Source organism: Dendrobates tinctorius, unplaced genomic scaffold (assembly GCF_039654945.1).
Source record: "Dendrobates tinctorius isolate UK_male_01 unplaced genomic scaffold, ASM3965494v1 ptg000079l, whole genome shotgun sequence".
In the NCBI taxonomy this organism is placed as follows: Eukaryota; Metazoa; Chordata; class Amphibia; order Anura; family Dendrobatidae; genus Dendrobates; species Dendrobates tinctorius.
The window spans coordinates 18,304,947-18,327,906 of NW_027361747.1; the positions used below are offsets into that span (position 1 = coordinate 18,304,947).

At 43.2% G+C, this 22,960-nt stretch overlaps 1 protein-coding gene across 5 annotated transcripts in view; it reads left to right on the forward strand.

Moving 5' to 3' along the window:
• The window catches only part of EXOC1 (exocyst complex component 1), a 139,592-nt gene that overhangs the window by 65,965 nt on the left and 50,667 nt on the right, over positions 1-22,960 (forward strand). For all 5 annotated transcript variants that reach the window (XM_073583566.1, XM_073583568.1, XM_073583567.1 and 2 more), the window contains 2 exons: positions 1,405-1,537; positions 1,947-2,056. In XM_073583566.1, coding sequence (XP_073439667.1) covers positions 1,405-1,537; positions 1,947-2,056 — 243 coding nt within the window. The remainder of the gene's footprint in view (positions 1-1,404; positions 1,538-1,946; positions 2,057-22,960) is intronic.

Here is a 22,960-nt window from a genome sequence, read left to right on the forward strand (position 1 = left end):
CAGTGGCGGCCTTCATGCACTGAACGATCGCTTATTGATTACGGAATGTGCATCTGAAGGGAGGTCTGCCTGTGTGAACAGTATATTAAAGGGACTGTCAGCGCAGAATGACTGCTCAAACCAAGTACAGGCGCTCGGTGCATCATGGCGGGGACAATCATTTATATGCACCTTCCCACCTGCTTGGTTACCCACTATCTCCTCCATTCTCTGGCTTTATGAAGCCAGTGCTGTCAATCACACAAGGAGGTGGTGGAGATGGAGGGAAAGTGTATATAAATGATTGTCCCCGCCATGGTGCACCGAGAGCCTGTACTTGGTTTAAGCAGTCATTCTATGCTGACAGTCCCTTTTAAACAGTGAATATTTACTGATTGGCAGTCATTTGAAAGTATCAGCATTGTTCAGAAGACAATGGTGTGTGTATTTGCAATATTCATCCATTAACAATAGTGTGCGGTTTAATAAATATTTTCTTCGATAATCGTGGCCCATGTGGTTTCTCCTGTGGCCGGAGTGCAGGTTCCACTTCAGTGGTGGACACTTATGGTTAGGAGCTTCCCTGCTGACGTGAGGGAGATAGATGGATAGATACCTCCCTAGTTACATGGTACAAGCTGATGCCGCCCACAAGGAATGAAGGGACTAATATTGTAAAGGTGTAAGAGGCTGAAGAGTAATGCTGAGCATTATTCCAGAGACTTGTAGGATTACACCTGTAACGGCAATCTCCGTTGGTCCCATAGACAGCATTCTATGTCCCATAGACTCCCATCTTTTTCCAGGATCCGTGAGCATCCCAGCTATCGGGAACTTATAAATGTTATGGGGGCCAACCCCTTTAAGCGAATGAAGCAGAGCTACACTCCCATAAACAACCTGTGGCCTTTTTTGGCACTGTTGCCCAAATCAAGCAGTCTTGTCTTTTTAAATGCTGGACAACCCTTTTAATATAAAGTATTTCCACATCTGCCACTCACTTCATTACTGTGTCCTATGGACTGGAGAATGCTGTGTATGTTCTCCCCGTGTTTGCGTGGGTTTCCTCCGGGTATCCAGTTTCCTCCCACATTCCAAAGACATACTGATAGGGAATTTAGATTGTGAGCCCCATCGGGGACAGCAATGATAATGTGTGCAAACTGTAAAGCGCTGTGGAATATGTTAGCGCTATATAAAAATAAAGATTATTATAAGATTATTTTATGGACAGACCTATAATCTCTTCGTTGTGGGAGTAAAGAAGTAATGGTGGATATTAAAGTTCTTCCTGATATTTACCAGGTTTTTTCTTTTTCAGTTCAGTGTCTTTAATTTTAGTTGTATTTTCCTTGCTTTCTGTGATTGAGATAAAAAGTATGCCTGCAAGTAGGAGGATGTATAAATGTTTATGCCATGTTTCAGAACCATATGGACTTGTCGAAGGGTCACATTAAAGCCCTCCAGGAGGCTGATCTGTCGTCATCCCGGGGGATTGAGGCTTGCACCAATGCGGCTGAGGCGCTTCTCCAGTGTATGAATGTCACGCTCCAGCCAGGTAAACGCTGTGGCCCACATCTATCAAAGGTGGCATCTTGTTAGCCAGTGGCTGGCTGCAGGCTAGTCCATTTAATGATGGTGACAGATTTCAGACTGCATTTTCAAACGTCAGTGTTTCATCCAGAAAACTCAGACCATTTTTTTCCTTTTCATTAGTGATCTGTGTGCAATCCATTTTTATACAAATAGTTATTAAAAAGCTCAAAATAACATGCGCAGCATCCAAAGCACTGCCAATTCCTGATCGTCTGCACATACCCTTACATGTCCTCACGGCCAGAGCAGAATGTGCAGAGCAGGCCTCACTATTTCTTTTTCTGGCTATTCACCTGCTACATCCATTGTACGATAAATGATTGTGGTTATGATGAGATGCTTTGACTTGTCCCTTGTTTTCTGTCACACAGGACACTACATGCTCCAGGCGGTGGTCCAGCAGCAGCAGATGTTCAGAGACCTCCGGGAGCAGTTTGCTCGTAGACTAGCCAGCCACTTGAACAATGTCTTCGTCCAGCAGGTACTTGCACAATGTGTTCATCCAACACTTATTTCAGGTTTAAAGCCTTTTTTATTTCTTATTAATAATAAAACTTGTATCTGTCTCTGAAATGAATGGTTCTCTTGTTCTCTAAGCAAACCAATACACTTGATTTTGCAGCCTGTTTTTAAAGAGCCGATAATCCATTGTAAAAAAAAAAGTTTTCAAACCTTAAAAATTTTAAACGCATACTATGGCGTAAGCTCACACATTACATGTTGAAAGGCATTTAAAGGGGCTGACCAGTTTCTGCCCAAATCTCAGGAGTGCCATGTCCTGACCTGGAATAGTAGATGGATGCTAAAGCTCTCCAGGGCCTACTTTTACTTGCACGGTGAAGCCCCCTCCCAGTGCACATTTGTGCACATAATACAAATCACAATGTCTAAGTCTTCTGCTGCACAAGTCCTGGAATCGTGATGTTTTACGTAGGCAAGATCCTTTCTGCTACATGCACAGGCAGTAGAGGAGTCTGTCGCTGCCATTTTAAAAAGCTAAAGACACCAATCCAGTGGCGGACTGGGCGCTTTCGGCACCAATCCAGTGGCGGACTGGGCGCTTTCGGCACCCGCGGCAGCTCAGGACTGGGCACTTTCTGCACCCGCAGCAGGAGAGGGAAGTTATTGATGCATTAAGTTTTCATACCCCCTGATGAGGCTTCATTTTGCAGGCTAATGTAAGCCCTCCAAGCTTTCCTGTTATTATAGTAGATCAGTGAATAGCATTTCTGAAAATCTGGCACAACTTGGCCATCTCCTTTTTAAAAAACGTTTCCTGTGCACTCGGCAGTGCTTCTGGTCAGACTGCCAGTTTCCTGCTGGGCGTCTCTGGGTGTTGTGTACATACTCATTAATATAAACCATTATAAAAATGAACTTGTCAGCAGGCCGGATCATGACCTGATGGATTACGCTAATAGTAATGGATTGCAGGTTTACCTTTCCTTTATAATTGTTCCTTCTTTTTTTCCCCTTTTCTATATCTCAGCTGGTTTTCTCTGCATTTTGTTTTCCACCAGTTTACTCAGATGTTCCCTCACTTGTATAGCAGGTCCTACTACCTGGCTCTGGCAGTGAGTACGCAGTGTGCGGCTGTGAGCACTATGCTCTTGATGACGACCAGAGATTGATGATAGCCTGATTGCTACTAACAGTCAGATCTGTTTGCTCTGCCGTTTTCTGAAGCATGGCAGCTAACTTGTCTATAATTAGTATAGGAAACTTGGGGTCCGCCAACTCCCGGATGATATGAAGCTCAAAAAAATGAGTGCTACCTACATAGCAACCAGGCTGACGTGATATTTAATATTTACTGGCCTTGTCTTTCGTTAGTGCGCTGTATACTGGCATATGATAACTTGTATATATCCCCCCTCATAGGGAGAGAGCAGGGACTCTAGCACCACCTATTAGAAGTAGCAATCTTAGACATCAATATCGTCCAGTTAAACGCTTCGCTATATGACTTTGAGTATAATAATACTACTGGACTGTTTGAGATCTGTGTCCTAATTTAAAGTGAAATTTCTGATGTAACACCATATTTTCTTAAGGCATAAAGTTCTGCTTTGAAGAGTTTTAAAATAAATCTCTTTAGGAGTCACAAAACTCTATAACTCTTGCAAAGTCAGAGTTGAGCTGTTCACCAAAGGGATCTCACTGAATATATTACTGTACATGATCACTTCTCATCAGTCATAGGCGATCATATCAGTACATAGATGACATGGGACCCACATAGATCACCACCTCCACCTCCCTGCACAGTGACCACTGCACAGATCACAGAGCATGCCTGTTAATAGTTATGAGCAAACGTGCCCGGATAAGGTGTTATCCGTTTGGGTGCTAACAGAGTGGCTTCGGTGTGCTCGAATAATACGTTCTGGTCCCAGCGGCTGCATGTCTCGTAGCTGTTCGACAGCCGCAATGCATGCAGAGGTTGCCTAACATTGTGGCTAAAAAATCATTTTTGCAATCAGGTTTTATTAAAAACATTGCACTGTTTGCATTTTGAAGCCTGTGTATTGCATTATTTCTGGCTTCAGAATGAGATGACTGACAATCTATCAGTGAGCTCATATATTGCCAGATATTTTTATGGTATTTAATTCCATCATCCATGTATGCTGTCTGACAAGTGTGAACTGCATCATATATTGCCAGATATTTTTATGGTATTTAATTCCATCATCCATGTATGCTGTCTGACAAGTGTGAACTGCATCATATATTGCCAGATATTTTTATGGTATTTAATTCCATCATCCATGTATGCTGTCTGACAAGTGTGAACTGCATCATATATTGCCAGATATTTTTATGGTATTTCATTCCATCACTCCTGTGGTGGGTCTTTATTTTTTTTTTTAACTATTTGGTTTCTGCTTTGAAGTGTAGAAAGGTTTTTTCCCTTTCTCTGTTTGATGGCCTTGTCCAGCGTTAGTTATTTACCCTGCATAGTAATGCCTGCTCTGGCCTTGTGCTAATTGGTTAATTACTGATTGTGGCCTTTTGGTGGCTGAAGCTAGCAGACATTTCATTTCATATATATTTAGCTCTGGTTGGGATAGCACGCGTGCAACAGATATTAAGTGCAACGGGATCAAGTGTTTTGCAGTTAGACAATGCAGTTGGACAGGGCAGGAGACAGGTAAGGTGCATAAGTTTTTCATGCACGCATGCTTCTTGGTCAGTCGTACTACATTTGCATTGATCATATCAACCTGCTGCTTTTTTGTCTTCACCTCTGCTTTCTAACAACTCGCCTGCCCTTTTACACATTCTGTGCACTCTCTGCATATCCACCCCTCCCTTTTCCACTCTCCCATGTATAACTCTGAGGCTCTATTGACATTTCTTACCCACACCAAACCATCCAAAACCACCATGCAGCACTCAAAACGTTCATACAAATCATCCCACCACCTGCTTTTTCTGTTTTTTCTCCTTTTAATAGTTGCAGGTGACATCTCCCCCAACCCTGGGCCTCCCTCCACCAGCATACGTTACTCTCCTCCATCTGCATATAGAAACCCTGCTAATCTTATTAACATTCAGTGCATGCCATCTCCTCTCACTTTCCAATGTGCTCTCTGGAATGCACGGTCTGTGTGTAACAAACTGACTTACAGTCACGATCTTTTTCTCTCTAATTCCCTTAACCTTCTGGCTATTACAGAAACCTGGATCCAGCATTCAGACTCCACCGCTGCTGCCGCTCTCTCGTTTGGTGGGCTAAAATTTTCACATACCCCCAGACCTGAGAACAGACAGGGTGGAGGTGTTGGTTTGCTCCTTTCATCACAATGTGCTTTCCAGGTCATCCCCCCGGTTCCCTCACTTACATTTCCTTCCTTTGAAGTCCACGCCGTCAGACTCTTTAAGCCCTTCTCCTTACGAGTGGCGGTCGTTTATCGCCCTCCAGGCTCCTCCCGCCAGTTTCTAGACCACTTCACCACCTGGCTTACTCACTTTCTATCCTGTGACATCCCCACCCTCATCATGGGAGACTTTAACATCCCCATCAATGATCCGCTCTCCCAGTCTGCCTCTCATCTTCTTTCTCTAACTTCTTCATTCGGCCTCTCACAGTTTACTAATTCTCCTACACATGAGGACGGGAATACTCTGGACCTGGTTTTCTCCCGTCCCGGCTCGCTGCACGACTTTACTAATTCACCCCTCCCGCTCTCGGACCACAACCTTCTTTCCTTCTCTGTCAAGAATTGTCTCCTCACCCAGAACACCCCCACTTACCACACTTATCGGAATACACGTACCATTAATACCCAACAGCTTAGGGACAATCTCCACACATCTTTAGCCCCCATCTCCACCCTCTCCTGTCCAGACATAGCATTGTCACACTTCAATAATACCCTGAAGAATGCCCTAGATGAAGCAGCACCTTCTATACGCAGAAAGACCCGACACAGACAACGGCAGCCCTGGCACACAACGCAAACACGCTTTCTTCAGCGCTGCTCGAGGTGTGCAGAGCGGCAGTGGAGAAAATCTCTCTTAGCAGAAGACTTCATCCACTATAAGTTCATGCTCAAAACCTATAACTCTGCCCTTCATCTGGCCAAACAATCCTACTTCACCACCCTCATCACCTCACTATCCAACAACCCAAGACGACTTTTTGAAACCTTAAACTCCCTCCTGAAACCTAAAGTACAGGCCCCCATCACCAACCTCAGCGGTGAGGATCTGGCCACTTATTTCCTAGAAAAAATCAACCACATCCATCAGGATATCTCAGCCCTATCTCCTCAGTGCCTGGATCCCCTTCCCTGCCACACCTCAAGCTCACTAGACATCTTTGAGCCTGTTTCAGAAGAAGAAGTTTCCAAGCTCCTCGCTTCTGCTCGGCCTACAACCTGCAACAGTGACCCTATTCCTTCACAGCTCCTGCAGTCTCTCTCACCAGTGGTCACCACTCACCTGACTAAAATATTTAACCTCTCTCTTTCTTCAGGTATATTTCCCTCCTCATTTAAACATGCCATCATAACCCCTTTACTTAAAAAGCCATCCCTGGACCAGAACTGCACTGCTAACTACAGACCTGTCTCTAACCTTCCCTTCATCTCTAAACTCCTGGAACGCCTGGTCCACTCCCGTCTAATCCGCTATCTCTTGGATAACTCTCTTCTCGACCCCTTACAATCTGGTTTCCGCTCTTTACACTCTACTGAAACTGCCCTCACTAAAGTCTCTAATGATTTAATAACAGCTAAATCGAAAGGTCATTGCTCCCTGCTGATTCTCCTGGATCTCTCTGCCGCATTTGACACTGTGGATCACCAGCTCCTCCTCACTATGCTCCGCTCTATAGGCCTCAAGGACACGGCCCTCTCCTGGTTCTCCTCCTACCTCTCTGACCGCTCCTTCACTGTATCTTTTTCCGGCTCCTCTTCCTCTTCTCGTCCCCTTACTATCGGGGTCCCGCAGGGCTCAGTCCTAGGCCCCCTCCTCTTCTCTTTATACACTGCCCCTATTGGACAAACAATCAGCAGATTTGGGTTCCAGTATCATCTCTATGCTGATGACACCCAATTATACACTTCTTCCCCTGACATCACCCCTACCCTAATTCAAAATACCAAGGATTGTCTGTCTGCTGTCTCTAGCATCATGTCCTCCCTCTATCTGAAACTAAATCTCTCTAAAACTGAACTTCTTGTGTTTCTCCCCTCTACTAACCTCACTCTACCTAACATCGAAATAACCCTGGAGGGTTCAACCATAACTCCCAAGCAGCATGCCCGCTGTCTTGGGGTCATATTCGACACTGAACTTTCCTTTATTCCGTACATCCGATCACTCAGTCGCTCTTGTCACCTGCATCTTAAAAACATCTCCAGAATCCGACCTTTTCTCACCTTTGACACTGCTAAGACTCTTACTGTCGCTCTTATTCATTCTCGCCTGGACTACTGCAACTCTCTTCTGATCGGTCTCCCTCTTACCAAACTTTCTCCTCTCCAATCCATCTTGAATGCGGCAGCCAGGGTCATATTTCTGTCCAGCCGCTTCACCGATGCCTCCATCTTGTGCCAGTCATTACACTGGCTACCTATTCGCTACAGGGTCCAGTATAAACTCATCTCTCTCACCCACAAAGCTCTACACTGTTCTGCACCGCCTTATATCTCCTCTCTCATCTCTGTCTATCGCCCTACACGTGCCCTCCGTTCTACAAATGACCTAAGACTAACATCCCCCGTAATCCGAACCTCGCACCTCCGCCTCCAAGACTTCTCTCGTGCTGCTCCAGCTCTCTGGAATGCACTTCCCCAGGCGATCAGACTGATACCTAGCCCTGACCTATTCAAGCGCGCTTTGAAAACCCATCTCTTCAAACAAGCCTACCACATCAACTACCCAGCAAGCTAACTTTGCCCTGTTCCCTCCTTCCAAATATTATTCTGAATCTGCACCCTACTATTCATCTGTCTCCACACCCTTCATGCACATGATAACTGCACTTGACACTTGTCTATTGCACTTAAACACACGGGCTGATGACCGGATCATGCAGCTTTATATGAAAATCCCTATTATAATTGCCAGACCTGAATTAACAAGCATTTTTCACCTACTGTGTCCCCCCATTTCCTTGTAGATTGTAAGCTTGCGAGCAGGGACCTCACTCCTAATGTCACTGTTTGAATTGTCTTAACTTGTATTGAATTTATTGTCTGTACATGTCCCCGCTTAATTGTAAAGTGCTGCGGAATATGTTGGCGCTATATAAATAAAAATTATTATTATTATTATTATTATTATTATTATGAGCTCGCTGTGGCGGGGAGTTTGACTCTCTCTCTTCTCTCTTTATCTGAGCTCCTATCAGCTGATTTATGACTGTCAGCCAGCAGCTATTTTTGCTGCCATCTCTGTACCCATGAGCGCTCTTGGTCAGGATTAGACCATCATATTAGATGGTCTGCTGGATCTATTGAATTTGGCGGGTTCTGCCTGCTTTAATCGAATATGTAAGGGGCTTTTTGAACTTTTGGTCAACTGCAGAAAGGGATCAATTTGGGGTGAGGGGCACCATATATATGCTGGTTGTACAAGCCTCTAGCCCTTTAAGCTCCTTTTTCACATTGTTTGGAATAACCTTATTATTATTAGATTCCTGACTGTTTCCTAACAAGGACCATTAGATGATAGAGCAAATAGGAAATTAACCTTTTTCTCCGTTCGTTGTGCTGTCATTTTTTTATGTTTGCGGTGAATAATAGAAAAAAAAAACGGTGACCTTCTGACTCGTCTTCTTGGATTCGCTTTGTGTTTAATGAACAAATAGCAAAATATATTGCCTTTAATGGTTTTGTGTACTTTTATAGAAAATGCTGAGATCTCCTGTAAAGTAGGTAACAAGCTAACGAAGGGGCTATAATCAATGACTGGTGTGCCAAGGCCCTGCTGTCAGTATAGGTGGACCATGTGTAAGGAGACCATTTAAGACAAGCCGACCGCGGCAGTTTTGTAGCCTTAGGTCAAGTTCGCACTAGGCATTTTTCGCAGCGTTTTCTAATGCAAATTTTCAGCTCCGTTTCACAGTACCAGCAAAGTCTGAGATTTCAGAAATCTCATGCACACAGCTTGTTTATTTTTGTCATCAGGATTTTGTGCTTTGCTTGTTTGTTTTTTTTTCAGCATTTTTCCAGCATTAAAATGAATATGTGGTGAAAAAAGGCTCAAAAACGCACCACAAAAATAGGTATCGGGTTTGCTGTGTTTTTTGTGGCAAAACCTGATCCTATAGAATAGGACTTACAGTGGGGCAAAAAAGTATTTAGTCAGTCAGCAATAGTGCAAGTTCCACCACTTAAAAAGATGAGAGGCGTCTGTAATTTACATCATAGGTAGACCTCAACTATGGGAGACAAACTGAGAAAAAAAAATCCAGAAAATCACATTGTCTGTTTTTTTTTTTTCATTTTATTTGCATATTATGGTGGAAAATAAGTATTTGGTCAGAAACAAGCAATCAAGATTTCTGGCTCTCACAGACCTGTAACTTCTTCTTTAAGAGTCTCCTCTTTCCTCCACTCATTACCTGTAGTAATGGCACCTGTTTAAACTTGTTATCGGTATAAAAAGACACCTGTGCACACCCTCAAACAGTCTGACTCCAAACTCCACTATGGTGAAGACCAAAGAGCTGTCAAAGGACACCAGAAACAAAATTGTAGCCCTGCACCAGGCTGGGAAGACTGAATCTGCAATAGCCAACCAGCTTGGAGTGAAGAAATCAACTGTGGGAGCAATAATTAGAAAATGGAAGACATACAAGACCACTGATAATCTCCCTCGATCTGGTGCTCCACGCAAAATCCCACCCCGTGGGGTCAGAATGATCACAAGAACGGTGAGCAAAAATCCCAGAACCACGCGGGGGGACCTAGTGAATGAACTGCAGAGAGCTGGGACCAATGTAACAAGGCCTACCATAAGTAACACACTACGCCACCATGGACTCAGATCCTGCAGTGCCAGACGTGTCCCACTGCTTAAGCCTGTACATGTCCGGGCCCGTCTGAAGTTTGCTAGAGAGCATTTGGATGATCCAGAGGAGTTTTGGGAGAATGTCCTATGGTCTGATGAAACCAAACTGGAACTGTTTGGTAGAAACACAACTTGTCGTGTTTGGAGGAAAAAGAATACTGAGTTGCATCCATCAAACACCATACCTACTGTAAAGCATGGTGGTGGAAACATCATGCTTTGGGGCTGTTTCTCTGCAAAGGGGCCAGGACGACTGATCCGGGTACATGAAAGAATGAATGGGGCCATGTATCATGAGATTTTGAGTGCAAACCTCCTTCCTTCAGCAAGGGCATTGATGATGAAACGTGGCTGGGTCTTTCAACATGACAATGATCCAAAGCACACCGCCAGGGCAACGAAGGAGTGGCTTCGTAAGAAGCATTTCAAGGTCCTGGAGTGGCCTAGCCAGTCTCCAGATCTCAACCCTATAAAAAACCTTTGGAGGGAGTTGAAAGTCCGTGTTGCCAAGCGAAAAGCCAAAAACATCACTGCTCTAGAGGAGATTTGCATGGAGGAATGGGCCAACATACCAACAACAGTGTGTGGCAACCTTGTGAAGACTTACAGAAAACGTTTGACCTCTGTCATTGCCAACAAAGGATATATCACAAAGTATTGAGATGAAATTTTGTTTCTGACCAAATACTTATTTTCCACCATAATATGCAAATAAAATGAAAAAAAACAGACAATGTGATTTTCTGGATTTTTTTTTCTCAGTTTGTCTCCCATAGTTGAGGTCTACCTATGATGTAAATTACAGACGCCTCTCATCTTTTTAAGTGGTGGAACTTGCACTATTGCTGACTGACTAAATACTTTTTTGCCCCACTGTATCTTTTTTGTTCAAAAATGAAACTTTATCGGCATGCACAAGAGACAAATGTAGCATGCCAAATCCACAGCAAAAAATGCACAAAAACGCAAGAAGAACCAAGGAAAACATGTTTTTTTTTCTACAGCTTCTTTACTGCCTAGAGATCAGGTTTTGCTGCAGGAAAAAATGCTGAAAAAAGCCTTGTGTGAACTTACCCTTATAGACTGGCCGAGCAGGAGTCTGTGTGCACAGAATGATGGAATGATTGTTTTGTGCGCAGAGAATTCTATCAATCAGCAGCAGATCCACTGTTTGCACAGGTCCATGTGCTTGTAATCCACTGTTTGCTCAGATCCATGTACTTGTGATACGCTGTTTGCACAGGTCCATGTGCTTGTGATACGCTGTTTGCTCAGGTCCATGTGCTTGTGATCCGCTGTTTGCACAGGACCATGTGCTTGTGATCCACTGTTTGCACAGGTCCATGTGCTTGTGATCCGCTGTTTGCTCAGGTTCATGTGCTTGTGATCCGCTGTTTGCACAGGTCCATGTGCTTGTGATCCGCTGTTTGCTCAGGTTCATGTGCTTGTGATCCGCTGTTTGCTCAGGTTCATGTGCTTGTGATCCGCTGTTTGCACAGGTCCATGTACCTGTGATCCGCTGTTTGCACAGGTCCATGTGCTTGTGATCCACTGTTTGCACAGGTTCATGTGCTTGTGATCCACTGTTTGCACAGGTTCTTGTGCTTGTGATCCACTGTTTGCACAGGTCCATGTGCTGGCATAACAATGATTTTTAATGATGGCATGAAAAATCCAGTCACCTAAAGAGTTTTGCTCATTCTTCACATGATTACATTCATGTTTATACAAGCCCATAATCAACTAACGAGTATTGTAATGAAGAATCGATTTTCTGTAGTCAAAGGGTGGGGCAAATATTGATTTGATTTACAACCCCAACTCCAAAAAAGTTGGGATGCTGTGTATAATGTAATGAAAACAAGAAAGTAACAAAATCCCTCATAGCTGTGTTTTATTCACAACAGAACATGGGGCACACACATCAGAAGTTGATGGTTAACCCCTTCATGACCCAGCCTATTTTGACCTTAATGACCTGGCCATTTTTTGCAATTCTGACCAGTGTCCCTTTATGAGGTAATAACTCTGGAACGCTTCAACGCATCTTAGCGATTCTGAGATTTGTTTTTTCGTGACATATTGGGCTTCATGTTAGTGGTAAACTTAGGTTGATAATTTTTGCGTTTATTTGTGAAAAAAACAGATATTTGGCGAAAATTTTGAAAATTTCGCAATTTTCAAATTTTGAATTTTTATTCTGTTAAACCAGAGAGTGATGTGACACAAAATAGTTACTAAATAACATTTCCCACATGTCTACTTTACATCAGCACAATTTTGGAAACAATTTTTTTTTTGTTAGGAAGTTATAAGGGTTAAAAGTTGACCAGCGATTTCTCATTTTTGCAACAATATTTACAAAACCATTTTTTTTAGGGACCATCTCACATTTGAAGTCACTTTGAGGGGTCTATATGGCAGAAAATACCCAAAAGTGACACCATTCTAAAAACTGCACCCCTCAAGCTACTCAAAACTACATTCTAGGAGATTAACCCTTCAGGTGCTTCACAGGAACTAAAGCAACGTGGAAGGAAAAAATGGACATTTTATTTTTTGCACCACAAATTTTCTTTTATCATTAATTTCTTTCATTTTCACATGGGCTACAGGATAAAATGGATCCTAAAATTTGTTGGGCAATTTCTCCTGAGTACACCGATACCTCATATGTGGTCATAAACCACTGTTTGGGCGCACGGCAGGGCTCGGAAGGGAAGGAGCACATTTGACTTTTTGAATGGAAAATATGCTGGAATATTTAGCGCTTGCCATGTCGCGTTTGGAGAGTCGCTGTGTGCCTAAGCACTGGAGCTTCCCCACAAGTGACCCCATTTTGGAAACTAGACCCCCCCAAGAAACTTATCTAGATGCATAGTGATCACTTTGAACCCCCAGGTGCTTCACAAAAATTATCTTTTAGCCTCAGTTTTTTCATTTTTACGTGGGCAACAGGATAAAATGGATCCTAAAATTTGTTGGACAATTTCTCCTGAGTACTCCAATACCTCATATGTGGTCATAAACCACTGTTTGGGCGCACGGCAGGGCCCGGAAGGGAAGGAGCATCATTTGACTTTTTGAATGGAAAATTCGCTCCAATCGTTATCGGACACCGTGTCGCGTTTGGAGAGCCCCTGTGTGCCTAAACATTGGAGCTCCCCCACAAGTGACACCATTTTGGAAACTAGACCCCTTAAGGAACTTATCTAGATGTGTAGGGAGCACTTTGAACCCCCAAGTGCTTCACAAAAGTTTATAACGTAGAGCAGTGAAAATAAAAAAATCATTTTTTTTCCTCAAAAATGATTTTTTAGCACGCTATTTTTTATTTTCACAAGGGTAACAGGAGAAATTGGACCACAAAAGTTGTTGTCCAGTTTGTCCTGAGTACGCTGGTACCCCATATGTGGGGGGGAACCACTGTTTGGGCGCACGGCAGGGCTCAGAAGGGAAGGAGTGCCATTTGACTTTTTGAAATGAAAATTAGCTCCAATCGTTAGCGGACACCATGTCGTGTTTGGAGAGCCCTTGTGTACCTAAACTTTGGAGCTCCCCCACAAATGACCCCATTATGGAAACTAGACCCCCTAAGGAACTTATCTAGATGCATAGTGAGCACTTTGAACCCCCAGGTGCTTCACAGAAGTTTATAACGTAGAGTCGTGAAAATAAAAAATATTTTTTTTTTTCTTAAAAAAAAATATTTAGCTCGCCATTTTTTATTTTCACAAGGGTAACTGGAGAAATTGGACCCCGAAAGTTGTTGTACAGTTTGTCCTGAGTACGCTAATACCCCATATGTGGGGGGGAACCACTGTATGGGCACACGTCAGGGCTCGGAAGGGAAGTAGTGACATTTTGAAATGCTGACTTTGATGGCATGGTCTGCGGGCGTCATGTTACATTTGCAGAGCCCTTGATGTACCTAAACTGTGGAAACCCCCCACAAGTGACCCCATTTTGGAAACTAGACCCCATAAGGAAGTTGCCTAGATGTGTAGTGAGCACACTGAACCCCCAAGTGCTTCACAGACGATTATAACGCAGAGCCATGAAAATAAAAAATAATTTTTTTTTCCTCAAAAAATGATTTTTTAGCTCGCAATTTTTTATTTTCACCAGGGTAACAGGAGAATTTGGACCCCAAAAGTTGTTGTCCAGTTTGTCCTGAGTACGCTGATACCCCATATGTGGGGGGAACCATTTTTTGGGCACACGTCAGGGCTCGGAATGGAAGTAGTGACGTTTTGAAATGCAGACTTTGATGGAATAGTCTGCGGTCATCATTACGTTTGCAGAGCCCCTGATGTGCCTAAACAGTGGAAACCCCCCACAAGTGACCCCATTTTGGAAACTAGACCTTCCAAGGAACGTATATAAGATGTGTTGTGAGCACTTTGAACCCCCAAGTGCTTCACAGAAGTTTATAATGCAGAGACGTGAAAATGAAAAAATCATTTTTTTCCACAAAAATCATTTTTTAGCCCCCAATTTTTTATTTTCCCAAGGGTAACACGAGAAATTAGTCCCCAAAAGTTGTTGTGCAATTCTTCCTGAGTACGCTGATACCCCATATGTTGGGGTAAACCACTGTTTGGGCACATGTCAGGGCTTGAAAGGGAAGGAGCACCGTTTGACTTTTTGAGCGCAAAATTGGCTGGAATCAATGGTTGCACCATGTCGCGTTTGGAGACCCCCTGATGTGCCTAAACAGTGGAAACTCCTCAATTCTAACTCCAACCCTAACCCCAACACACCCCTAACTACAGCCCTAACCCTAACACATCCCTAACCACAAGCCTAACCCTAATTCCAACGCTAACCCTAATTCCAACCCTAACCCTAATTCTAACCCTAATTCCAACCCTAACCCTAATTCTAACCCTAATTCCAACCCTAACCCTAATTCTAACCCTAATTCCAACCCTAACCCTAATTCCAACCCTAACCCTAATTCCAACCCTAACCCTAATTCCAACCCTAACCCTAATTCCAACCCTAACCCTAATTCCAACCCTAACCCTAACCCTCTTTCCAACCCTAACACTAACCCTCTTTCCAACCCTAACACTAACCCTCTTTCCAACCCTAACACTAACCCTCTTTCCAACCCTAACACTAACCCTCTTTCCAACCCTAACACTAACCCTCTTTCCAACCCTAACACTAACCCTCTTTCCAACCCTAACACTAACCCTCTTTCCAACCCTAACACTAACCCTCTTTCCAACCCTAACACTAACCCTCTTTCCAACCCTAACCCTCTTTCCAACCCTAACCCTCTTTCCAACCCTAACCCTCTTTCCAACCCTAACCCTAATGGAAAAATAAAAATAAAAATAAAAATATTTTCTTTACTTTATTAGTTGTGCCTACCTATGGGGGTGATAATCGGGGGGTTTATTTACTTTTTCTTTCATTTTGATCACGGTGAGAGTGATCAAAATGAAAGAATGGAATCTGCAGCCGGCAGATTCGGGCGGGCGCACTGCGCATGCGCCCGCCATTTTCCAAAATGGCGGCGCCCATGAACCGAACCCGCCGGACACCGGGAGCGACGGGGACTTAGAAGGTGCCGGGGGAGGTGAGAGGGGGTGAGGGGGTTATCGGAAGCTGGCGGGGAGCAGAGGGAATGGGAGGGGGGCAGATGATGACAGCGGCGGCAGATCGCCGCTGTCATTCAGTTGGGGGGGGCGATCGCCGGTAGGGGGGGTGAAATCGGTGTCTCCAGCCATGTCCGATGCTACTGCAGCATCGGCCATGGCTGGATTGTAATATTTCATCAATTTTCATTGATGAAATATTACTATCGCTCTGATTGGCTGTTAAAAGTGAAACAGCCAATCAGAGCGATCGTAGCCACGTGGGGGCGAAGCCACGCCCCCTATGGCGAAGAACAAAGCCCCCTGTATCTGCGGGTCGGGTGACCTTTCAGTGACCTAGGTCACCCGACCCGCAGGGGGGCTTTAAAGTCATGACGCCACATAGGCGTCATGGGTCGTTCTGGCACGACTTTTCATGACGCCTACGTGGCGTCAAAGGTCGTGAAGGGGTTAAAGAGAACCTGTCTTCAGCAGATTTGGATTTGGCTCTATGACGAGCCGAGATCTCAGTTTGCGCATGCATCGCCACCAGTACCATTTTCTTGCACACAGCCAGGAGGTCATTGTCCACAGTTACAGATACCAGCACCATTTTGCTGACTGGGGCTGTGTGTGGGCTTGTATATGGGAGGATGACAGTATATTTAATTCTGCTCAATATTAAGTGATATGATATTAATATTAATGCAAATAATTATGTTAATATTGAGCAGAATATATTTCGGGCTATTTATTTGGCCTTCCAGTCACAATTTCTCTTGTGGCCCTTCAGAAAAATGAATTGCCCACCCATGATTTTGGAGACATAGATGCTAATGAAAGGAACATGATAGAGAATACTAATGTATAATTTTGACTCCCATGTATAAGCGGGACGTAGCTGAACTTGAGCGGACACAGAGAAGAGCAACCAAGGTTATTGGGATGGGTGGACTGCAGTACCAAGATAGGTTATCAAACTTGCGTTTTCAGTTTGTAAAAATGAAGAATTAGGGGTGATCTTATTACTTTGTACAAATATATGAAGGGACAGTACAGAGATCTTTCTAATGATCTTCTTAGGCTGAGTGCAGACGGAGTTTTGAGCCCTGCAGATTTTTCCGTGCAGAATGGAAGAAAACCGCAGGTCAAATGACCTGCATTTTTCCTGCGGATTTCTTCCATTTTTCACGCGGTTTTCATGCGGTTTTTGTGCGGTTTTCCATTGCGGTCTTCCCCCTGCGGATTTGGTAACAGGGGAGATAGAAAACCGCACAAAAGAAGCAACATGCTGCGGATTTTGTACCGCAGGAAAACCGCGCGGAAAAATCCGCAGCGTCTGCACAGCGTTTTTTTTTTTTTCATTCATTTTAAAGGTACTGTACATCACAATGCGGATATGCAACGTTTCTGCGCGGTAAAATCCGCTGCGGAAGGCCTGCAACAGTGACAAGGGGGCATCCTCTACATCTAGGGGAAAGAAGGTTTAATCTTAATCACAGTTGCAGATTCTTTACGAGCAGTGAGACTATGGAACTCTCTTCCACAAGACGTTGTAATGGTTCATTCACTATGAAAGTACAAGGAGGCCTGGAAGCCTTTCTTGAAAAATATTTTACTAGTTTGATTACCATATAGAGTCAGGAAGGAATTTTTTTCCCTTAATATGGAGCTATTAGCATTTGCTTCATGTGGTTTTTGCCTTCCTCTCAATCAACATGTAAAGGTATGGGTTTAACTCAATGGACTTGTCTGCCTTCAATCTTAAAAATTATGAGACTATGATGATACTGATGCCAATGAACAGTGTAAAAAACTGTCTTGAACTGCTGCTGATTTGTTCATTGTGTCTCCCGAAAATCGGTATAAGGCTCGTTTCACACTTATCCTGTGTTCTAAACTGAGCACTAACATTGGGACTTCTATCTAAATCTCAGAAGAATGTGATTCATACAGAACCAGAACCCCTTGGTGCATCATTTACTCTGAGGCACTCCATCTTGCCTATTTCCCAGCAGTGTGCAATCTTGTTAGGCATGCAGAAAAGCACAGTGAACCGCTCTTTTGTGCACCTGTAAAATGATGTGCATCAACAGAATAAAGGCCAGATGGAGTCCAAAGTATCTCGATCTGCCTCATTACAGTAACCCATTGTGGGTTTTATCTAAATCTCATTTTTTGCATATTTAGACTAGTCCTCTTCCTTTCTGAAGAGTCAGTTTGCATATTTAACTTCCGAGAAGAGCATGCATGGCGTATTAGTCTCCTCACTCTAACATGCCAGGCTTGTCACTCTCCTCAAGTAAACGTTACCGCTTGGACCGTAGTCCAGAGCCTCTCACTTAGCCAAATCAAATCTCATACATACCCTGAAACTCCTTGTCTGCAAATTGAGATTCTGGTTTGGCTTTTATCCTAAGTCATATTTTAAAGGAAACCTGTCAGCAGTTTTAGCCGATATAACATGCGGCCATCACCTTTCAGGGCTTATACACAGCATCCTATAATGCTGTACATCAGCCCCTGATCCAACCTGTAAGAACTGAAAAATAACTTTTGTTATACTCACCTGCAGGGCGGTCCGGTCCGATGAGTGTCACTGGTCTTGGTCCATCACCTCCCATCTTCTTATGATCGCCGCCCTCCTGCTTGCTTTGTGTGGATGACGCGTCCTTGCATCATCCACACAGGCTCCCCGGTATCATGCTCCTGCGCAGTCGTACTTCAAGTCAATGGGTGAAAAATGCTAAAAGAAGTGACATGCTCTCATGTCGAATAAACGCTGCAAAGTAAAAAAAAAAAAACTAACGTGTGCATGAGGTTTCTAAAATCTCATAGGCTTTGCTGTTACTGTTAAAAAGCATCTGAAAATTAGCATTAAAAAAGCACCTAACACCTAGTGCAAACTTACTTCTTTTATATGTCATATATTTTTAAAGAGAGTGTGGGTGTCCCGCCACTGATGGATCATATTAGGCTTTCTCTAAAGTTTGAAAACTGTAAATTTTTTCAAAATTTTTTGGCAAATTTTAGACATTTTCATTAATAAATGCAAAACAAATCCACCTAAATTCAACACAAACACAAAGTATAATAAGTCAAGAAAGAGTCTCAGTACTGCAACAGGAGCAAGAGATTGAGCTCCTTTTTGAATCTTTTTGTTTTTTCTTGTTTTAGTATTGTTGGTTATGGTTTATATACTGTAGATGCTGCTGCAAGAACATCAATTATGCTATCGCTAAGGTTTATTATTTGTGACAATGTATATCATATCTGGATAAGGGAACATGGGATCTGAAGTAATATATATGACCTGGAATGTGAGAGGCCTCCGATCCACCCGAAAGAGTTAAAGGGAATCTGTCACCCCTTTTTTGAGATATCATATAATGATATAATTCAATTGTGTGTCACATAAGGATTCTCTTAGTACTTTTGCTTCCCCCTGACCCCGCACCTTTCATGCATAAATACCTTGTTTATATCGGTTCAGATGTATGTAAACTGCCACGGTCCGGTCCGCTGGGCGGGGCTTATTCAACTGCTACCCCCCTCCCTGTCTTGCTCTACGCATTTCTTCTTGTGTAGAGCAAGACAGGGAGGGGGGTAGCAGTTGAATAAGCCCCGCCCAGCGGACCGGACAGCAGCAGTTTACATACATCTGAACCGATATTAATAAGGTATTTATGCATGAAAGGTGCGGGGTCAGGGGGAAGCAAAAGTACTAAGAGAATCCTTATGTGACACACAATTGAATTATATCATTATATGATATCTCAAAAAAGGGGTGACAGATTCCCTTTAAGGTTTTTTCCCAGATTACGAGTCACCGCCCTCACATTGTGGCTCTGCTTGAGACACCTCTGACTGGGGATTCGGCCCTTTGTGTGCAGAAACCATGGGTACAGTGGTCTTTATATGCATTTCATACTAGTTACTCTAGAGGGGTGTCCTTGTTAATCCACAGGGACGTTAAATGGGAGGTTAAGGAAGCTCGGAAAAACCATGAGGGATGTTTTGTTTTTGTGCATGCATCTGTAAATATTATAAACTTCATAATAATGTGTTTATAACCCACCCCCGGCCAATATGTCAGTTATTAAAAAGGCTTTGCCCTAAATTATCCGGGTACATTAGTCATGTGCATGGGAGATTTTATTCTTGTTATGGATAATTGTCTCGATAAACTTAGACTGGATCATGGGGTCTCCAGGGCCACTCCCTCTCCATCCCTGTTATCATTATTAAATGAAGGGTAGCAGTTGGGTGGATCTGTGGAGGGTGCGTCATCCTGAGGTTAGAGAATATACCTGTCACTCATCCATTAGACGCACTTTATCCCTTTTAGCCTATATATTTGGTTCCAGTAACCTATCGATGTGGGTGGGGGATGTGGAGCATGGGAACAGGGGTATTTCAGACCATAGTCCAATAATACTTAAACTCAGATTCGGCCAGGCAAGTCACGCTATATTTTGGAAGCTAAACCTATTTTGGCTGAAATTGATAGGCCCCAATGACTGGACTGTGGACGAGTTGGACTGCTTCATTTCGTCTCACCCTGAACCCCAAAATATTAATTTGTTCTGGGATGCCCTTAAGGCATATTTAAGGGGATGTTTGTCCTCTACGATTTCTTACATTAAGCGGACGACATCAAGGGAGGATGATGAAATAGAGAGGCGCCAGAGGGATTTGGAGGCAACTTATATAGCTAACCAGAAAAATGAAAATAGAATTGAGTGGTTGAACTCCTATAGATTATATACTCAATATATGGATGCCAAATCTAAACCTAAACTATTCTTTACACGTCAGTCATATTTTGAACTGGGGAAACAATCCAGCGAACTACTGGCATTTATAGTGCGCCAGCACAACATGTCTAATACCATACTTCAAATTCGAAAGCCTGATAACTCGATGGTAACCACAACCGATGACATACTCCAATGTTTCCATGATTACTCCAAAGGTAGTTTCAGCACTTTGGAATGTCTTGAATACTTATCAGATGTGGAGTTTCCCACGTTAGGTCCTACTCAACAAGCCTTTCTGGATGCTGACTTTACTATAAAGGAAATAATTAGAGCTATTGCAGATCTAGCCTCTGGGAAAGCACCTGGGCTGGATGGGTTTCCCATAGAAATGTACAAGAATTATCGGGATGTTTTGGCGCCACTCCTCCTAAAGGTGTTTCAGGATACTTGGGAGAGAGGCTCTCTACCAGCCTCCTTTTATGAGGCAAATATAATAATTCTTAAGAAAGAGGGGAAAGACCCCCTTGACTGTGGATCATATCGCCCCATATCGCTGGTAAATGTGGACTTTAAGATCTTCACTAAGATCCTGGTCACTAGACTGAATTCCGTGATACTTGAAATAATACATCCAGACCAGACCAGTTTTATGCCCGGGAAGAATACGTCTATTAATATTAGGAGAGTTCGTCGGTGGTTCAGTACAGATCCCTGGTGCCAGATAATAAGTGGGCCTTGACCTCGTTAGACTCCAAAATATAAATAACTCTATATCCGAATCATTCTCTTTGGCAAGGGGAACATGTCAGGGGTGTCCCCTCTCCCCAGCCCTTATTGCTCTCGTGATCGAAGCACTGGCGATACGTATAAAATCCTCTCCGGTTATTAAGGTTATAGATATAGTGGGCTGTTTGGACACCATTGGCTTATATACTGATGACATGGTGATATTAATGGATAATACAGAAGAAACGTTACCACATGTGATTGCTACAATAGACAAATTTAGTAATTATTCGGGATTATATATAAACTGGGATAAATCTGCTTTAATGCCTCTCTTTCACGGTCCAATTAATGACCTTGAAACGTTATCTCCATTGCCTGTTGTAACTCATTTTAAATACCTGGGAATAAATATCCCAAAAAACAGTAAACTTGATTTACAACTCAATATTCTCCCGCTGTTGAAACTTGTCAAGCTCAAATTCACTATTTGGAGCAAATTACCATTATCTGTCTCTGGACGTATTAACTTAATTAAAATGATCCTACTCCCAAAGCTTAATTATTCCCTCCAACATAGTGCAGTATTGATCCCTAAATCCTTTTTCTCCAGTCTAAACTCATTGACCTCATCCTTTATATGGGGAAAGACCAGACCCAAACTCAAACTGTCCACCTAAGATAGGTCTAGACAGATGGGGAGAACGGCGCTGCCGAATTTCTTTTTATATTATTTGGCTGGGCAGATCAGAGCCTTGAGTAAATGGATGCCCAATAATCTACCTAACTCGGAGAGCCATTTGACCCATGCTGCAGGGACCAACTGCCTGTTGGGCTTTTTAGAAATGGGTAAACTTAATGTCTCTGGATTATTACCCCTGCTTCGTTTGGCTAGGTCGGTCTGGAGACAATTTAAACAAGTGGTTCGTTTTGATGGCATCATAGCTGAAATGCCATTATGGAATAATACTTATTTTCCATTGTTAGTAAATCACCTATCTACTCAATTCTGGGTCTCGCATAACGTCTCCTCGGTCAATGATCTATATGAATACAATGTCCTTTGAACAAATACAAACCAAATATAGAATCCCGAGGTCCCAATTTTTTTTCGCTGTCTACAGTTTAGATCAGCATTTCAATCAAACTTACGCAATATAAATTCGACTCAAGTACTATCGTCCTTCCCATTAATAGGGGCTCTTAAGTCACAGGGCCCCCAGGGTCTTATTTCTGCTTTATATACACATATGTTGTCCGTGGGTATCGATTCAGTTTCACTGACAATAAGAGGGAAATGGAAATCTCTCATCTCTGACATTGAAGATGAGAATTGGGAAGAGATTCTTGAATCTCCAACCAAGGTGTCTCCGTCAGCTAATAACAGGATGACTCAACTATATACAGTATAGTACACCAGTCTTATCTGACTCCGTTGCAATTATTTAGAATAGGGTGGTCCCAATCTTCAGAATGCCCAAGATGTCATACAATTGATGCGGATTTTATACATATGGTGTGGGGGTGCCCAATTATCCTATCCTTCTGGAAAGAGGTAACTTCGTTGTTGACCTCCCTTATATGCACTCCTGTTCTCTTAACCCGTTGGTGTGTCTGTCTGGTGTGCTAGAGGAAGAGATTTGTGGGCACCATGTTAAAATTTTCCTACTTCTGTTGGGGACATTAAAGATTTTCTTGCGAGGGCGAGACTCCCTAATATTAAAGATTGTGACAAACTTAGGTTGGAAGAGCCCATAACGGAAGAGGAGATTGGATCTGCCA